This window comes from Oxyura jamaicensis, chromosome 7 (genome assembly GCF_011077185.1).
Source record: "Oxyura jamaicensis isolate SHBP4307 breed ruddy duck chromosome 7, BPBGC_Ojam_1.0, whole genome shotgun sequence".
NCBI classification, from domain to species: domain Eukaryota; kingdom Metazoa; phylum Chordata; class Aves; order Anseriformes; family Anatidae; genus Oxyura; species Oxyura jamaicensis.
In genome coordinates this window covers 28,009,726-28,030,469 of record NC_048899.1, presented here as the reverse complement: position 1 = coordinate 28,030,469, position 20,744 = coordinate 28,009,726, and the positions used below count along the sequence as shown (strand labels likewise).

General features: G+C 38.4%; 1 protein-coding gene across 1 annotated transcript in view; it reads right to left on the bottom strand.

Annotated features, from left to right (window-relative positions):
- Nucleotides 1-20,474, bottom strand: part of GYPC (glycophorin C (Gerbich blood group)) — a 31,738-nt gene extending 11,264 nt beyond the window's left edge. Inside the window, exon 1 of the mRNA XM_035331604.1 lies at nucleotides 20,264-20,474. Coding sequence (XP_035187495.1) covers nucleotides 20,264-20,297 — 34 coding nt within the window. The 5' untranslated portion in view covers nucleotides 20,298-20,474. The remainder of the gene's footprint in view (nucleotides 1-20,263) is intronic.
- Between the last annotated feature and the right edge of the window lie 270 nt (nucleotides 20,475-20,744).

Here is a 20,744-nt window from a genome sequence, read left to right as displayed (position 1 = left end):
CCTGAAGGTGGGTGGTAGTAAGGTGCCTGATTGGGTTCATTAAAATGTTGTAAACTTTTGAATATATGGAGACCACAAGGAAGCTTATGTAATTGTTATAAACTTTTAACATAATTTCTTCAGTTTTTATTTTTAAATAAAATAAATATAAAACTTTATTTCCTTTAACTGCTCCCTTCTCAGGGGCTCTTTTTGTTCGTTGTATGCTCTTGTACAGTCAGCACTCCTCTTGACTGTAAAAACAGGTCTTAATGTGTCTCTATTGTCATCACTGATGCAAGATTTTTCTTACCACACATTTAACATTGAAGAACTAATGAAGTCTTAACTTCTCCATTGTTTATGCAACTGTGGTGTGTCCTCCTTGCCCTTTGGTTTATGTTTGTGCCTTGCCAACACATTGCATTCATGAGAAAATCATTAATCTATTAACCTTAGCATACTGATTTAATTTACAAGCTATAGTTAGAACTGGTTCACTACAGCTGCATGTGTAAAAATGAGTTGAACAAACTCCTGAAAACTTAATGTTAAAATATTTTAATTGCTCAGGTTGCTCTCTGGCCTGTGTTACAATATCAGATACATAACACCAAGGCATCTCTGGATTAAAAAAGAAAATTCATTACATATTTTAATATTTGCACTAAATGTGTAATGCCCAGGCAGAACTGGCATGTCTTATCCAAAAGGGTCATCAGCCTGAACCCATCAATTTGACACGTTCTGCTGAAAAAGCCATCACCATCTCCCATTAGATAATTGAACACATCAAGGCTGTTCTTTCAAAATTAAGGAACAGATTCTCATCTGTCAATCTGGACAAGAGACAGAATAATTTGGCTGCCATTTATATACTAAATTATTATAATGACAATAATGGTAAGATACAACAGCCGCATGATCTTTTGTGTAAGTAAATGGAGTGTGCTCCATGTGTAAAGTAAATCATGCAGATTAAAAATGTCTACAAAATAAAAATGCACTGGGCTCAATCACCTTGCTATCCCAGATAGTAAGTACTTTGTCACTCATTCTGAGAAGAAAAAATCCAGTGTCATTCAATTAAAATCATGGTCTGTTTAAGAGATTTCAAGCCATATAATACAGTAAGCATAAAGGGCATATTAAATTAGTTTAATTAGATTAGGATTGCCACATAATTTTAGTAGTTCAAATCTGATTTTGGTATACAGCGTCATCAAATTATTTTGTACCTTCCTAGAATAAATAAATAAAACTTTTTTTTTTTTTTTTTTTCCCAATATTTCAGGGAGTAATGGTATCATCCACATTTCTCCTTCTTTTGTTAAACTGAATTGCACTTGCTATTTGGAGAAAATCAGAGATGGAGAGATGCACTAAAAGTCAGTTTGTCAAAAAATAGTGGTATGATAGCACTTAATGATAAGAGGAAGAAAGGAGAAAGTGTTAATGACATTTGAGAAATTTAGTTTAAAAAAAAAAAGTATTTTTTAAAAAACTGAACAGATACTCTATATTTTGAAGAAAAAAATCAACTAAAATATAAGAAAGAGAAGAAAATGGCTGAAAGGGCTACATTATCTAAATGAACCACAGACTTCTTTTAGTTATATCAATCTTTTCTATTTATCCCCCTAAGATAACTTAAAAGAAAAATTCCTTTCTGTTTAAACAAAATATACATATGTACATGTGTGTGTATATATATACATATATAGTTTTATTTTTGCTTACTAGAAGTATTTTTTTTCTCATTTGCTTGGTGTGCCTGAATATCAATCACTTATTCTGATGTCATTTAAGCACAGTATATCCACTATGAGAATTTAAATGACAGTATCCCCTTTAGAAGGGGCAGATTTAAATTTACATTTTTCCTCCATAACAAAGTAGGCTCACACTCCAAATGTACATTTTGCTGGGGAAGATAAATTGATCTGTTATTGCTTCATTAAAGAAGCAGTGACAAATGAGATACGTATCAAACCAGAAGCTACAGTTCATGATTAGGCAGTCTTCCTGCATGTATGCTTCCTTCTTCCACCATCCCACTCCACATCGAAACAGACTACTTTTTTTTTTTTTTTTTTTTTTTTTTTTAATAGGGAAGCTTTTGAAACACTAAATATCCAGAGAATCTGCCAAATAATTTCTGCCCAACTTTCCACCAAAGTCAACAACTTCAAATTCTAGTCATTTTTGCTGACTCAGAATGAGAACAAAACAGCCATTTACTCATGCACTGAGATCAAAGCAATGCAAATTGATTAACCAGTGATTAACAATTAACAATTGATTAAAGCAAAGCAATTGATTAACCATTGCAAATTTTGCAAATGATCACAGGTAATCAAAGTAGCTGAGGATGGATATGGTGAAAACCCATCTGAAAACCTGTAACAGATACTTAACCTCTAATTCTTGAGAAACAACAATCAAAAAAGCACACCTCACTGATTTAATCTTTATATCTTAGAAACATAATCATAAAAATTTCAGCTAGAACCTTTCAATGGACAGTCAGAGGCCAAGAGTTCTTGGAGGAGGTGATGTATTGACAATTCCTTCACTTGTGTAAATGGTTATATGATATAGTAAGACAATTCAACCTCTGAAGTGCTTGTAATTATTTACCAAATGTGCTTTTAATGTATACATGGCCTACCAGCCTCAATCTTGACTCTGAGGACTTTTGATGATGTCATCAGAGGATAAGGTGATCTATGTATTTTTTAATGTTGATGAGCTTGATTTTATAACCTTAACGACTCCGTAGGACTAGGTTTTCATTTACATTTGAAATACACCCTTTCTTTGGATGTGTTATGATTCAAAACAAACATCAGCTAAACTTAGTTGCCCTAACTAAGGCAGACTGAGCTATTTGTTTGGTATTTTAAATATATCCACCATTTTTTTTGGCAGCATTTTTTGTACTGATTTTCTCTGTAAAATGTAGCTGTTCCTGTTGTATGTCAGACTATCTGTCCTTACAACCTTTAGAAGTTTTGACTCCATTATTCAGCTCCAATGGATTTTAAAGGAAGAACAGGCAAAGACAAGCACTTTGCCTCAATTTTCCTGGAAACTGCAGGTTAGAGAGAAAAGGGAGACTAGATTAGTCCAGCAGTGAAGGAAAGGCAGTAAGAACTCAGTAATTTTAAGCTCAGTTTGCAGCAACTGGTTGTCCAGTCACCACATGTTTTTCAGTGGTTATGCATGTTGGTAAAGAGGAGCTGCAGCAATGGCCTTTCCCTTCCCCTGCAGAACTCCTGTGGAAGGGAGCCAGTGTATGTCAGTGGTGGGATTTAGGGGACATAAATCCAAAAGCAAGAGTGTCTCACTGGTTCTGCTGCTGGCAAAAAGCTTGTTTTAATGAACATGGACGTGAAAGGTAAGGAATGTGACCATTAGTTTATTAAAGCTGCTAAATATCTGTTTCTAGTTTTGAGATTAAAAGATTTGACCTTGTACTTAAATTACAGGTGATGTAACCTAGAAATCACCTGGAAGCTGGTGAAAGCCTGCAGTCATGTACAAAGATATCATCCAGTCAATTCAAAGGATTTAGTGCCCAGCTACTGTCCTTAGAGAAGTATAATAATTTTCCCAATGTGGGCAGGTTTCTTCCTTTATGTCTCATTCCCACCACCAATATTTTGTAGCTAAGCAGTTCTACAGGTGATAATTCTTGAAAACAGGAGATGGCTGTGCTCTGTTCCCATGCTTATTTCTTATGAATTGTATTCAGCTACATCCAGCTCCTACACTAATGCTTGCCTAAGATTCTTGTCTACTAAGCATTGCAAGTGGAAATGTCAGGATGTTAGCATATGCTCTTTAGGGACACAGCGATCTTTCCCAGAACACTGATGAGGTTAATATTATTAATGGAGATATCTGTAGTGGAAACAATCTTCAAAATGCTTTAAATATTGAACAAATTAAACAAAACAACAAAAAAAATAAGACACCTTAGAAACTTGCAAGGCAAATATAGCTCAGGGCAACAACACTTCTCATTTTTCAAGGATTCTGCAATGAACATGCAGATTTCTTTTGCTTATCTGCTGCATTAAAAAAGACAAAGCCTGCTTTATTATCTGAAAAGCATTTATGTATCAGTCCAAGCTGTCTGAATTGAGTTGAGCAATTTTAGCAAAAATTCTTCAGCATCTATCATTCATCTGAGCAATTCTAGACAGATTGTGCAATAATTGTTGGGGAAAAAAAAAAAAAAGGAAAGAAAAAAGTCTCTCTTGACCATTGTTTTTGGACAGTTGTCTGGCTTTATTTGGCAAATAGCATATTGAATGCATTAACAGAGCTGAGCATTAAAACAACAACAACAACAAAAAGAAACCTGCATTGAAGTCACATACTGAATATTTTTCAGTGAGGGACTTACACTGTTTTGAGATTCATTAACAATTTATTAATAATGTTCCTCTCTCCTAATGAAGAATGAACAGTAAGTACCATGTAGATGGAGAGATGATAACTAGCCTGATGAGATGTTTGACCACTAGAAAAGAGCCTATATAATCTACACTATATCCACAGGTGCTGCAGAGAGTACACCCCTTCTTGCAGGGAAATCCATTCAGCTTCTGCAGAAGTGTGATGAATTCTGGAGGAGGGAGTGGAAACTTCTCTTACTATCAGCCAAGAAGCCAATTTACAAGACTAGCATAGATTAGAGGCCTAGGTTTCTGGAGACTATAATTAGGGAAAATAAATCCCAACCATTACTGTTAACATTGCTCAGCCATCCCTTTCCTAACCTGTGCTGAGGGCTTAGCCTTTCTAAAAGGTAGTTAGAGCCTTTGATGTGCACTGATAAGCAGTGCTTGATCTCTCCAACAGGTGCTTAAATAGTGCCTTACACATCTGCATTAGGCCTACTAAGTGCAGCCATATTTTCAGAAGCAACCTTATCCTGTTGGTTGGAGTTAGATGATCTTTAAGGTCCCTTTCAACCGGAGCCATTCTATGATCTTGCCAAAATTTGTTGCTAGTATATTCCTACATAGAGAACATTCTTTAGTTTATTCTCCTAATAAGGAGCCATTTTTGTGTTACTGCTCACTTGAATGGCTCTCTGTAGACAAATGTTTACTTTCATACAACTTGGAGGACCATAATCATCTCTGAGGCTTCTGCTTCTCTTTCAAATCTGGTTGAAACTGGTTAGTGGATCCAAAAGTTCTTCATGTGAAGTGACAGATGGATTAACAGATGATTAAGCAGACAGATAGACAGCAGGAACATATAAGACTCATTTCATTAGGAAACTGGACTGAAAACAGAAGTGGCAGTGGGTGGAAGTAATGGGATGATATTCATATTTTGGTCACCAATGTAAAAAATTGATTTTATTTTATTTTATTTTTTTTTTACAAATGATTCAAAGAATGTAGGCAATGTATTTAGTGGTTTGAACAACAAAGGAAAAGTCAAAGGGACAGTACTGAGTTTTTTTATTATTATTATTATTTTTTTTCCAGCTCCTTTTTTGGTCATAGTGCTTCATTTTTATATAGTTTGGACTATATTTTAAACTTCTAAAGCCAGATTAAGCTTGGATAATTCTGGCAATTTCAATGGAGGATTAATGTGTGTCATTAAGCAAAGAAATATGGTCTGGTACTTTTCAATAGCAACAAATGCTTGCTAAGGCACTTCTCTGATCAACATGTTTCTGGCTTACTGCAAAGCCTTTGGGCTGTTCCTTTCCTAAATGTATGAAATACACATGCGGGAAAGCTGAGAGTGAATTGTTGTGATTTGAGCTGGTTGCTTACATTCCAGCTGAAAAGGGCATTCTCACTCCTGTTTTCCATTCAAGCTGATCCAACAGAAAACTGGCCCAATGGAAAATAAGTAAATAAATAAATAAAGGGGGTAGAGGTTATTTACTTATTGGTAAAATGATCCAAGTCACCACCATGTGGTCTCACTATTGGTTGCTCTGTTAAAAGGAGGGGTGTGCTAGGTGCAGACAGAAAGGGCAACTCTTTCAGACAGGTGAGGAACATTATATATCTGCACTCAGAATGAACAAGTTCCCCCAAAACTGAAGCACAAGTGTAAAAAAGAGCTGGATAAAACAAGATAATTCCTTGCTACATTGCTCTTAAAAGAAATTTTTTCACAGCCAAGTGATTCCTTTGAAATATAGTGGCTGTAGAAGGCCTTGGCAAAAGTTGAGGGCATGGCATTGTCAGTGTAAGAATATATAGGAATGTACTAAGAAGTAAGGGACCTCTCATCTGTAAAAATAGGGACCCTCTGGCAGAGCTCTGACCCTGCCCCTCCCTCCCTGCCTTCCTGGAGGGATGTTGCTTTGCCATAGCTTAATCAGCAGCAACCACACGCTGCACCTGCACAGCAGCAGTCATTACTGTCCCATTTACACTTGTAGCAAAGCAGGGCATTGTTCCAACACACAAAGTAAAATACAAAGTGGTACATATGCAAGGTGGGATTCATAAAAGCACTCTCTGTTAAGCTGCTTCTGCTCACTTTGAAGTTGGTGGCAGATCTCTCACATTTTCCAACTGCACTGTTGAGCCAGTGGTGAAAGCTTTTAAAAAATCAATTTTATGAATATTAGAAACATGGTTGAACCAAGGATCCGGTGTTAAGATCATCAGATACAGCCTCTGCCTGTGCTCTCTGTTTTATCAATTCCCAAATTTATTCACCAGTTGATTCTAACAGGCTGAAAATATCTTCCTTCTTGAACAATTATGAAAGAGTTTGAAAATTTATCAAAGCTCTTTCATAACATCCCTAAACTATTCCTAAACTATTTACCATTGCCTCCAAAGAAGCGTGCTTTGGAATAGTATCAGAAGGTCAAGTTATCCCACTGAAACACCTATTAGTATAAAGAGGAAAGAAAAAAAAAAAAAGAAAGAAAATGAAACAGCACCAGTACAGCCCTGGAAAATATGAAGTCATAAGTAGAGTTCAGCCAGAGCAGGCTCCCATTAAACTTTGTTTAAGAGCCAAGTTCCACCCTGAGATATGTGTGAGCTGCAGTTTATTTCAGGGAGAGCTGCGCTGTACTCCATGTCAGGGCAAGGCTTGGACACAAGCATGTATCTGTTATGAATCAGTGAAGAGAAGAGTCCACATCCCTTTTGCATATTTTGGTTCCCTCTGCATAGATGGAACAGAAATATGAAAGAAGTGGATAAAACAGCCTCTAATATCACAGGACTTGTTGATTTTAATTCCCTCCTACCCAAGACCAAAATGACTATGTTCTAAATCCACTAAGTTACTCTCATGGTACTTGGTAGCCTTTCCTTGTGCCACCCCTAATGTACGTGCTGTATTAATAAGGAACACACACAGCAGTCTGGCTTTAGCTCCTTAAAGCTTTCCACTGAACGTATTCACATGGCATATAGGAAGGAGCTCTACTGAATGACAAGGGAAGAAGAAGTGGCAAAAGTGGCAGAGACTCCCTGCCCTCATCCTCTTATGCTTGCAAACAGAGGCTAAACATGATAGCAACCCTTGTGCTGTGCTGAGTTGCATGGATAGCTTCAGGCAATATCCTTTTGGATTTCTGGGGCTGGCTCCTGCTACACAGCTGGCTGTTATGAGGGATGAGAGGATAAAGTCAGGGCCATGTGCATTTCTGCATGGCTCCTGGAGGCACTGTGGTTACCTGGGGGAGCCAGGTGGAGGGATGCCTTGCTCCCTGGCACAAGCTGTGCCTTCAGCAATGCTGAGTTCCCAAGGTTGAATTCCTTCAACTACAAGGTAAAAGAGCTCATTCAAGAAGAGGGAAGAGGGGGAGGTAACGCCCAATCCTGTCAAACACTGAACAGGCGGTTAAAGTAATTCAAGTAAGAAACTCTGGTAAATGCAAAGGCTTTTATAATACAGGACACCCCTTTGAACACTGAAATATTAACTCTGTCTCAAAAACTTCCTATTCTTCAGCCCCCCAGGTGGTTGTCCTGTCTTTTTACTCTCCATCAGGTGTTTGCTGGCTCTAATAGTGAAACAAGACCATCAGCGCTATGCTGTTACAGCACTTCCATGGGCAGAGATCAACAAGCATTTAAGTCCTGGTTAGGGGAGAAAGCTCAGTGCCATTAGGATCAAAACAATCTTAGTAATCACTTTTTTTTTTTTTTTTTTTTTTTTTTTTTCTGGATACCGTATCAGATGGGAAGAGGTATCAGTATCCCCAGGAAAGGAAGTCTCTTTCTCTTAGTGCTGGTTTGACCTAACACACAAGCTGGTGAAGGCCAAGGGAAACACACAGGCAGGTCTGGTGTGGCCACAACATAGTTTCAGTGTGCAATGGCAGGGAAACAAAGGATGGGAAGAGTTGTTACCAAATCCCACTAACTAGAAGATGGTCTGGAAATATCCCAGAAAGAATGGGAAAGACAGATGTGTGTCCTGGGAGTCTGGAGAAATTATATGGCCCTCAGCCACATCTGTTTTGCCATGACTTTGAACCTACCAAGGGACTTTATTCTGCATTTCTTGCTACATCTTCCCCCACCCAGAATTATGTCCAGTATGGGGGAGAAGAAGTACAAATCCTTTTAGGGATATGGATGCGTTTGCCCACAGATAGCAAGCTGTTACCTTAATATGCCACACAGTACTAGATGTTCCAGTTTCTCATCCAGTAAGGAAAATACACCCCTCTCCTCAGGAAGAAATCACAGATGCAATTTTTAATCACAAGACTTTTTTACTCCCCCCACAGTGACTGCTGCAATTTCATATCTGACAAAAATGGTCAGCCAGGCCTCCAAATGGAATAGCTTGTTTTTCCCCTTCTGGTCACCTCCAGCAGCTGCTGGACTATGAAAAGTCCTGGGGTGAGCTGCTCAGCATTTGAAAGGGAGGGAGATCTACCCAGTGCTTGGGTACTTAGGTCACTTAAGAACAGAACAGTGGAAGCCATGGTCCCTTCTGCTCTGCTGCTGGCCCCTGGAGAAAACAGGACACAGGATATGCTTCCTGCCTGGGGAAGGCTCGCAGCAGCTGGGAGAGAAGCCATGACCTTTTCCTTGAAGGAAGTACAAGTCATGAAGGGGGGAAGAGTTGGCTGTTATAGGCTGCATCTCATCTTAAAACTGTCATGCAGTTCTATCTCCTCTTGCTTTCTCCCCCAGTGTTTAAAGCTGATCTTAACTTATTTAGAAATGACACTTTTAAAACAGTTTCATCCATCTCTGCCACCCCATTGTTGCTCTAGTCAGTCATGAACCTTCTGACAAGAGTCAGATACAATTGAAATGAAAGGTTTCATTCATCCCAGGTGAAGGCAATCAGCAGAGGTAATCCAAGAGAGGGGCTTGGCTCATGCTCTATTTCCAGCTCAAATTTATGTCCCCAGGATGAAGAAATTAAGCATCTCACACAGAATGTGGGAGGAGGAAGAGTCTTTGTCTTAGACTAACAAATTTTAGTGAATTCCAGAAAGGGAAATCTTTTACCAAGAAGCAATAGCAAAGGGCAGAGAAATGCAAAAGCATTTATCTCCCTGGTCCCATCCTGCTGGCTAAAGTGGGAGGGGTGATTTACTCTCTGTGGTACAAGGAGTCTCTTTTGGATCATTAATACCCATGGAGAGTGAACTCGGGAGCCATCTGCATATTTTTTTAATGTACAAGAAACTTGAATCAGCAGGAAGTATTATTCTTTTGGAGCATACACAATAGGTTTATCTCTGTTTGCTACTCCCTGTTTTCACTGCTGATTCTCACAAGAGCTCTAGTTACCACTGATAAATCATTTTTCCTTCTTTAAAATCTGCTCAGAACCTAAGTAAGACATTTAAAGCATAGTACTACTAAAAAGTGAAGATCTTAAATCAGTAAATTCTCATCCAAGCTCCAATGAAATCAATATGAGCAATCTCAAATTCCAGGGCACAATTATCTCAATGCCATTGACTTCAGCAAAGCAATGCTAACTTACAGTGAGCACTGTGTTTCCTGTGAACATCTGTACAAACCTGAAGGAAGCAGAAATTGTCAAATATTTGTTTACATACCAGGACTTCAGGTGATGAAGCTGTGTGTTTGCAGCACGAGCTGATCAGAGAACATAAACCAAAAGTTATGGTAAGAGAGAGGACAGATCTGGTGGACACCTCTTGTTATTATTTTTACATTTCTTTATGGGTAATGAAAAGAAAAATAGTCTCATTTTACCTCACTTTGACTGTCTGAAACCACCCAAAATATTTCTACAATGATTCAGTTGCTAAGTGAGGAACATTAGAGACTGGTTATCTCTGTTCACAATACACAGACATTCACAAATTGCCACTAGCCTGTAATGGATGCCATTTTATACTTTTTTACCTTGGCAAAACTTACTTGCAAAAAAGGTAAGGTAGTAGACAACTACAGTGTTGTATTCCAGTCTCCCAAGCAACACTCCCTCTGTGCACAGATTTGCAAGGTTCTGTATAAGTTTGGTAAATAACTTACAAGATCACAAATGTGGCTGAAATAGAAAATCCAAAGCTGGCTGGTGTCCTTGGATTTTATGCTCCCCTATGCGTGTGTATGCATGCATCATCCCTTATTTTTGCTCTTTGTCACATAATGTATCGCAAACTTAGGCTTTGACAAGTTTAAAAGTATGAAGATTAGAACAATCATGATTACATGTGTTACCACCTGCTACTTCTTTTCTTCCATGTTGTTTGAATGTTCAGGCACAAGGCTTTGAAACACTCCACCTTGAACGCACTTAAAAACTCTGCAGGATTTCCAGTTTGCTTTGATCTCCACAGTCTAGAGACTATCTCAGAGAATATAAATGAATATATTTAGGGGAAAATTATTTTCAAGGAGAAAATCCTAGAGTTCTTCCAACTCGATATGCTTTGCAAGTTGATATCATACCTAAGGTTGTTTTTTTGTGTGTGTTTTATCATTATGTTTCAGGAGGTCTCCTGGCATCTCTGTCCAGAATGAGATACATGATGAGGTAACTTGGGAAGACGGATGTGTTCAGGTCTTCTCATTGTGAGCAAAAAAGTGGCAAACGTTTTTATGGTGATTCTTGTTTAGAAAGGAAATGGAAGAAGAGGTGATTTCCATTCTGAGGAATTTACAGACTAAACAAAGCAAAATAAAAAGAGATTATGCAGGGGAGCTATGCAGGAGAGAAGATTGTTTTTATCAAGAAGGAGTAGGAAGGATGTGAAGGGAAAGATGGTAAAAGCTTGCTGTTAATATGACTAGTAAGGAGGCATTAATTGGAGAGCTGGAAACAAGGAAAGACTTGGCTAGCTCAGGCTATGAGCAAACCAGCTTCTTTCAGAGGGCCTTACAAATCTGTCTTTCCCATCTCTCACTACATGAAGTCACCATGTATGACTGCCTTTTGGAAATGACTTGGGCTTAAGCTTACTTCAAATTCTCCTAGATGGGCAAGTGAATGGTATGGGAGTGGTGTCTGAAGGCATTAGATCCATCCAACTCTAGAAAATGTGTTCTAGAAGGTGATTTTTCCTTTTTTTTTAGGAATAATCCAAGGCCTGGATGCTAACCACTGCTTGAGCTCTAAGCATGGAGGAGAAGCCACTTCTCACTGGGAGCTGGAAAAATGTATCAAAGGTAATCAAGAAGGTTTCATGAGAATTTGTCCCTTTCGATTAGGTGGTCACAGCCTGCACAGAAAGAGTCAACAAAGCACCCTTTTCCTCCCTGGCCTTCTGCTATCCTTCTTGGCCATGCAGGTGTTAGCACAAGCCATTTTGATACTCTTTAGAGAAGCCACTTTTTTCCATGACTGGCAAAGGAATGGGATGAGTAAGAGGAAAAGTGGCCAGGTATGCAGAGCATAATGAGTTTCGAAAAAGTTTGAAACTTTTGAAAAGGTTTTGACAAAGAACAAGAAAACCATGGGTTCTCCTTTTCCCAGAGCAAAGGGGAAGCTGGAATGGAAGCATGGGTCTGAACAACAGTTTTGTTTCCTGGTCTGCTCTGCTCAATGCCTCATGCAGGGTTTTCTGTAGAGATGCAGACTAATCCTGTGTATATCCCCGTTTCCACCAATGGCTTAAGTGACATTAGGAACTGGTTGTAAAGGCTTCTTTAAAATAAAAATAGATCCAAATGAGTTCAGTAAGGGGAAAAATGGATTTGTGTGCATCAGAGATTCAAAAAATCAAAGTCCGCTGATGTAATTATGGAAATTCAAGGGAGACAGACAATAATAAACTCTCCAAATTGTGGGATTCAGGATGTAAAAACATATCCCAGGTTGTAAATGAAAATGCCTATGTCATGACAGGAAAGGTCTGGAGGGGGGGAGCAAGCTGTGGAGATGAGAGCAAAGAGAAACCAATGGAGAAGAGAGATGGAGAAGGAAGACAGGGCAACTCCCAAAGGAAACAAGGCCTCAGCCCGCTGCCAGGAGAAGATTTATGTCTTCCTTGCCTGTGCTATTCTTCCTTCCCACTGCCAGGACAGTGGAATGTCCTTGACAGAAGTGAGGAAATGGTGTTTAACAACTGAGACCTTCATGACTGTCCTTTGCTGAGATATGAGCTAGTGGGCTGAGAAAGGGATAGGCAGGAAGTACTAGGAGGTGCAGATGATATCTGAACTAGACAACCTGAGAGGGCAGGTGTAAGAGAAAGGTAATAATCAGAAACTACTCCACTCTCTGAGAGCATCTTTGCATCAAGATACTTCAAGAATTTAATTTTCTGCTCCCTGTGTTGAACAGGAGAGGGACTGTGTTTATGACACTTAAATGACATCATATAATAAGTAGAACAACCTGTGCTATCTCATGAGATCTGGTTATTAAGGGGCTTTGTTAAAGTCTCAAGAAATAACAATATCTATTGAAAATGCGATTTCATAATAAATTGGTAAATTTCTAGCCCTAATATATATGAATAAAATATTTAAAATCAAATTCAACAATATACCCATGTAGATCTCAAAAGATAGAAATAAAATATAAAAATACAGAATATCATTTTAGTTACTTAAGAATTTTGGAAAAAAAGTTGCACAAGTTTCCTGAATTCTTGGATGACAACATTTTTATGCTAACTTCACAATCCACTATATATATATATATATATATATATATATATATATATTTTCTCTCTGCTCATGTACATGTAACTCTTTAATCACTCTGGTTAAGTGATTTCTGAACTATTTGCATTACCTAAGGATTATTTGGTTTAGCTAAAGCTGGTAATCAGCAACTGCTTTTTCATCCTGTATTAAGTGACTAAAATTTTTGAAATATTCAAACGACAGATGAGAAGGACCTCGTTTACAGATTAACTGTTTTTTTTTTTTTTTTTTTTCAGAAAAAAAAATAATTTTTTTTTTTCATAGATAAACTTGCTTATGCAGAGGCAGCAAGTTAATCTGCAGTAACAATTCTGTGAAAGCTATTCCAGTAAGGAGGGTAGTTATTCTGTAAAGAATTAGTTCTATTTCACCATGAATATGCTATTTATTTATTTATTTATTTATTTTTCCTAGAAAATTTTCCTGGAGATGCAACTAGGCAATTGTCCCAGCACAAAGAATCTTCCTTCTCATTTCTTAAATCATTATCATCACTTTCCTCTGAATCTTTTATTATGAAGACACAGGTCCTGCAATAGCATCTAAGATGGATTCAGGCAAATGCTGTGCCGCCTGAAGTCCAAATACAGAGTGATTCAGTTTCTATACTTTTGTGAGTTGACTGGTTGTGGCTGTATATACAGTCAGCAGAGAGACAGCTGAATATTGTGTCTGCAAGAGAGGTTGAATACGGATGCTTCACTGATGTTTTACTATATCATATGAAATGGATATTTTGTAGTATTTTCCAACTTCTTATATATAGCCTAAACCTCTTTCTTGCTTGATTTCTTGTTGTTGAGTTTATGCCTCTGCTAAGCCTTCAAAAATCTGGTCATTTTTCTGCTACTTCTGAAAGTATCTATCATATAAAAAAGGAAAGATGAGCTTGTGGATGTTGGTCTGTGAACAGAGATGCAGTCAGGGAAATAAAACTCTCCATAACTAGAAGTCTGACTAGTGAAAAGGCATATAAAAACAGAAAAGAGGCTTCTATACATACCTGTGTCTGTATATAAGTATACATACAGATATAAACTATATAATATATATACATGCACAATGTGTATTATGTGTACATAAAGAATTCTAATCCATTTCACAGGTTTGCTGTTGCTAAAATGTCTCTTTCCAAATCTAAACACTACACATATGTAAAGACTTAGTATTTGGTTCTGCTGTGCTATAAACTTGTCACAAGTGCTCTTTGTAACGTGGACCACCTCATTAAATTAGACATTTTAAACATGCAGTCCCCAGTAAAATAGGCATTTATCACTCACAATAACACGGAGCTGTCACAGGGTGTGTTCAAAAGCCCCCCTGCAACTTACTGATAAAAAGCTTAACTCTATTTCAGGGCTTATCTGAAGAAGAAAGAGGTAGACCCTCATGAAATAACTGAAATTTCTTTCTAAGATGAAAAAGAGAGGGAAAGGCAAGGGAAAAAAAATCACTTTAAAACTTAAATGCAGCAGAACAAGTTTAACCCATTGAGATTTTCAGTGAAGATTTTCAGTGAATTTTCTGCTTCATCAGGAAGAACCCTGTGGTGAAACATATGTCAGAAGAGAAGCAGATATGAGAAACTGGTCTCCTTTGCAGATGAGAAGATTAATTAAGAGGAAAATCACTTAGCCAGATGTCTCATTGGTGAAACTACACGTTCAAGGTACATCTGCAATAAGAGAGCAACAGAGCACAGACAACACATTGGATTTCTATGCTAACATTGGAGAGAGAGAAATCAGGTGTGAATTAGATCATGATAACTCTTGGAGAAATTGAGGAGCATGGATCTTATCTCAGCTACAAATGATAAGCTGCATGCCTATTATTATATTGCATGATTGTTGCTTCATGTAGTTGAATTATGGGCTACAAATAAATTATTCAGAGCAGACGGTCCTTTTCTCTGTTTGTGTCCATAAACTGCTAGCAAACCAAGCCTGACTTCTCCAAGTGCCACTCCATTTGCCAAGCAGGTGGATTTCTCATGAACTGTGGTAACTGTCTAATTCATTTGACTTAGAAAATTAAGTCAGAAGTAAGTAAATCATGGTCTGTGTGCTGCCCAAATACCTACCCAGCTATGGTGTCCAAGTATTATTGTCACTACAACATTGAGTTCTTTCTGAGTTTTTCGTGCATTTCTTATCACAACTCAGATGTGGAAAACAAACAAACAAACAAACAAACAAAAAACAACAAAACAAAAACAAAAAAACACCACCACAAAGCAAAGATCCTAATAGTGACAAACACTGTGCTTAAAAGTTTTTCTGACCTTTCTGTGAGAAACAAGGAAGACAGCTAATAAATGACTTTCAAGCTACAGTGGTGGTGACTATTTTTTTTCCCCAACCATGTATTGCATGTATTAAAAAATTATAGAATTATAGAGAGTAGGAATCAAAGAGCTCTTGCCCTAGTGGATCTACTGGAATCTATACTTGTTCCTGCCTCGTGGCTGCTATACATGACTTTCCATAGCCAAAAGTCATTTTTCTCCAACCTATAAACTTTCTGCTGCATGTAGGCTACCAGCCTTTTGAGGAAAGGGTGTTTGTACAGCACCTAGAACAATCAGATCCCTCTTGAATTTCTCTGTGCTATAGGAATACTAATCCCTCCCCAACAATAGAGACAGGCACTCTGCAGAGCAGACACACAAATAGACTTTCATTAGAGAATGCAGTCCAAAAAGCCTGTTTTACAAAAGGCTTTGCTGATTGGACTCAGTCATTGGAACAGTGATAGATATGGGGTATATTACACAAGAGCCTAGAAAAAAAGGTGCAGCAGTATCAGCAATGAGATGCAGACACTGCAATTCTGTGTTACTAATAGGCTTAACCACATAAGCAGCCATAACCAAATCTTTAACATCTTCTACTGTGTAAATCTTTTTTATTTTTCTTTCTCTCTCTTTTTTTTTTTTTTTTTTGAGGTGGGAGTGGGGGTGAGGATAGGGGGGTGGGAGGGAGTAGCAGTGTTCAGAAATGCTGCAAAATCCCTATTTTAAAAAAGCCAGTTCCTATTTCAATGGACATCTGTCCTCTGCCCCCAGTTTAGCAATTTGCCAGCAGTTTTGCTATTAATTACTGAAATTTCAGGTGAATTCTGAGACTTCCAATTTACAAACTTTCACACACATCTCAGGCAGTGAGAGTGTCAAGCAGAAGCCCTAGGGTATAAAGCCAAATTTTCCAATTCATATGCACAGTGGTGGGAGACAAATATGTAAGCAGAGGTATTCAATTTACATAAATGCTTGTGGGACACATTTTGAGCCTTCTGTGCTAAAAATGAGAGGTTGTTATAATCTACAGATTTCCTCATTTATAAATGCTCACAAGTTTACCAGTGAAGACCAACATTTTCATAATCAATAATCTCTCCTTTTATTTTTTATTTTTTAATTATTATTTCCTCTCACAGACAAACACTTCTGTTGATTAAGAGCAATGAAAACAAATCTACTTTCAAGGCAGTGAATAATATGGTTAAAAGGCTACAGGAATCATTTGTGGCATTTCACAGCCCCTGTGTGAAGGTACTGGTGTTGCTCCAGGAATAATCAAAGGACCAGTTTACAGCCCCTGTATTTACCGCATCATGAGTTATGGGGCAAGACTGCTCCCAGAACCAGATTCACCATTCACAGCTTTAAGTTATTTCACCTTTGTTGAGGGCCACCTTTGCCAAACTCTCAACCTCTCTGGAGAGGACAGCACGCACATACTGGAATCTTTTTGGAGAAGCTCTAGCTGTCATTGTGGCAGGTGGAGAATCTGTGCATGGTGGGACCAAGATCTCCTGCACCTGGGACAGGGCAGTGCAGGGTTTACTCTCCCTGAGCAGCAGCCTCCATGATCTGCTCCTCATAATCCCTAATTCCTCTGAAAGGTGGTATATGGAGTATAGGAGGCCCCAGATAAAACATTATCAGCATGCCTGGTACAGATTAAATCCTCAAAGGTACAGATCACCTCCTCTGAGAGGATGAACACCTTTGACCCCCAAAGATGTCTTTGCATAGCTCACTGCCTCCCCAGACTGAACCTTCGACCTGGTGACGTTTACTTGCGTGAGTTCCTCACCTCATTTGAGCTGCCCCATTGCCTTGCAACTGGGTCATTGCAGTCAAACAGGAAGAGGAGAAAAGCTTCAGTCTGAGTTAAGATTCCCAAACTTGTGGAATTCATCCTATTTTGTAATAAGTCAGGCAGCTATTGCCAGTGCATCTGAGCAGAGGTAGGAAGAAGCAAATATATTAACAGAAAAAATGATGCATTTAAAAATCAGGAAGTTCACATCCCTGCAGTGAAACTAGGTCTGGTTAATAATGGTAATGCTAACAATAATAATAATAAAAAGAGGAAAAAAGAAACTGAAGATATATTCACAACACAATATTGTATTGAATTCCAGCCAATGAAATTGAAACCCCAACTCCATTTTTGGTTTTGTTAGCAGACTTCTTTCCTTAGGTATTCCATTTTATTCCAGCCACATGCAAATGTTCAATAACCATGAATGATGGAATAAATATGCTGTCTAACACACTGTCTAACATCAGCAGACTGAACTGCTGGCTCACCTGCCTCTCCACTGAGTATACAGAGCAGGATGGGATATCAGAGCCAGGCATGGGAACTGCTTGACATTAGGCGGTACAGCACCCCCATAGAGAGGCAGAATACATTTGCTGTCTTTGCAGAGATGAACATTTTAAATCTGAAACAGCAGTCTGCTCCCACCTGGATTGCCAAGATAATACTGTATTTACAGAATGAATAAAAATCCCTTATCAGCTGCAAGTGTATACAAGGAGATAAGGAAAGAACATGAGCAATTAGGTAACTTAACCCTGTTCAGTTTACATCAGTAGGCAGCTGCTCTGTGGTCTCACCTGCAAGTACACAGGAAATAATTAATATGTTCAGCATAGTCAAAGGGTGTTGCTGATGCTTTATGAATTTTCACACCCATTTCAAAGATTTTCACTATATTTATGAAGAAGATTTGTTTTCCCGAACAGTCTCCCTTCTCGGCAAGCATCTGTTGCCCATGCTCTGCAGTGCCTGTCAATACACCAATTTTTGATATCTTGTAGCTTGCAAAAGTTACTGGAATTTAGCTTAATAAATAAGACCCTTTTCCCCAAACCTGACCCCCCAAAACCTTGACCGTTATAAAAATAATGCACCAGATTTGCATTATACAGGAATATGGTATTGACTTCCCTGTAAATTAATTTTATTCTCTGCACTTGATCCATATCATTAAAACAAATGAACAAACAAAACAAAACAGGAAACAACAACAACAACAAAGAGATACAGACTGAAATAAAACACGGGAGCATCCTGTCTGAATCAGTAAGGGAAATTATGAGGACAAGTGAAGAATAGATAGTCACTTTATTTCAGTCAGAATTCTTATTCTAGCTACATTGCAAACCACTTATTTTTTAATGGCAATTTTATGTTCTTAAAGTGGTTCAAGCAGATAATTCCTGCCTAGATTTTGGAAAAATATCAGAGAACCTGATGCATCAGCCTTTTTTCATTATAAGCATAGAACCCCTCCAAAGAGGGACTAACACCTCATCCAGATCCACCTTACGGCCCTATGTGGGGTCCTCTGACAAGCTGAATCTGTCAGCGGAGTCATACATATGGATTCAGGACTGTAGAACTGGTCCTGGACTTGTCACCTGGCCAAGCCTGTTACTAGAGATGCAAGGTTGGGTCTGGACCCTTGCTGATATTGCACAATGAGCAAAATGCACCTCCATGAGTGACTACCACCTTCTTGCACACATTTTGAGAGCACCAAGTGTCAGTAGTTTACGCAAGCTTTTGCAAACCGAAATTCTTAGAATCGTGAATTAATCTTACTACTTTTATGTCAATATTAGAAAACAATTTAAAACAGAATCTATAGCTAACAAGCTATAATCTCCTAAACTGCTGAATAAAATAGAATAAAATATAACATAAAGCTAGCATGTTATCTTTCGGGTTGGTTGGAACTTGCAAAAAGGACTAATGGGTAAATAGAAATTTCTAGCTGGGATTCCAGAGATGTTGCTCACTGTGCCATTTCTGCTGGATCAGCCTGCCCCATTCAAAGCTTGGGAAGCATCGTTGTTGTTAACCTCCATACAGACCAAATATTCTCACAACAAATCTGGAATTGCTGGCACCTCCCAGCAATCCTGTATGTACTTCATGCTTCCATTACTGATACTGTGGGATGATAAGTAATTCTGATATTGGCAGTTTGTTTATTAAAAATATTACAAAATTACTGCCTTGAATTAAAACAGGAAAGATTATACCAAAACCATGAAAAAGATAGAGTCACATCCTGTTATTGCAGCACCAAAAACTTAAGAGTTTTTTCTATTGACTTTTCTTTTTATCAGACCAGAATCCATCTGCTTCCCTTCCACTTTCTTTTTTATACTATCCCCAAAGGAATGCTATCACTCTGCAGTTAAGCGTCCATGCTCACATTTGCCTGTTCAGGCCAAATTCTTTCTTTCCAAGTTTACTAAAATATGCAGAGTTACGCCAGAAGAGGACTTGCCTTCCTGTACCCTCCCTCGCTGAGAAACCAATTTGCTTGTCCTTAAACCCACATTTCTAAATTTCCAGGAGCAGAAACGCATTGTGACTTTAAATATAGACTGTCAGTTTGTGGTTTGCGTCTCATATTACACACAGACAGCTTGAGACTCTAAACAGAAGTTGGGCAGCACCATTAATATCTTAGAAAAGCGTCAGTAAGCTTTTGAAATGCTCTGTATTTTCATTCCTGAAGGCGGGGTGGGGAGGGAAAATTATTTAAATGAAACCTTCCTAAGCCAAGGTTTAGAAGGAAACGTTATTGACTTTGCTCCGTCCTATTCTCAAGGCAGAGTTTGCAGAGCCCGTTTCAGTTCTTCACACACATGCACGCACGCAGACACAAAGATTTAAAAAGGAAAACAGTTTCATCACAACTTTTTTTTTTTTTCTTTCTAAATAAGTCTCAGACATTCATTTTCTTTTTCTTATTTTTTTCCCCCTTTCAAATGAAAGGCATTTGAGAATCTTTTCCTTAAGCGGCAGACTGGTAAATCCACTCTTACTGTAAGGAGGGGGGATAAGGGTACTCACGTGGTTGAGATGTCGTATTGTTTTGGTAACTCATAATTTACGCCTTTGAAAAATGCCTTATTTGTGTTGACAGTCTCTCTTCCCTGCTCAGAACTGACGGCGGGATTGAACAGAACAGCTGGAAGAGCCCAGGAAAATGCAGCTCTTGTTCACGCTCTCCTTGCCTGGCTCCTGACCCCTTTACAACTGGAAAAGGAAACAGCACATGTGTCATTCTCTTTTGCCTGTGTAGCTCACATGAGCGGGGAGGGGCACCCATTTGCAGATAGCAGTAACTGTATTCAAGTTTTGCAAGTTGGATGTATTCCACCCCTTTGCTTTAACTAGCCAGCAACCGGTGGAAAGAAAATGTTCTTTTCATTCTTAGCCAAATCCAGACGCACCTATTAGATTTGCCTCTCAAGCCCCTACTGAGGACTGTTGATATTATTTAAGTGCAAAACTCACTGCTGTGTGAGTCCCTTCCAAAAATGCTTGTTGT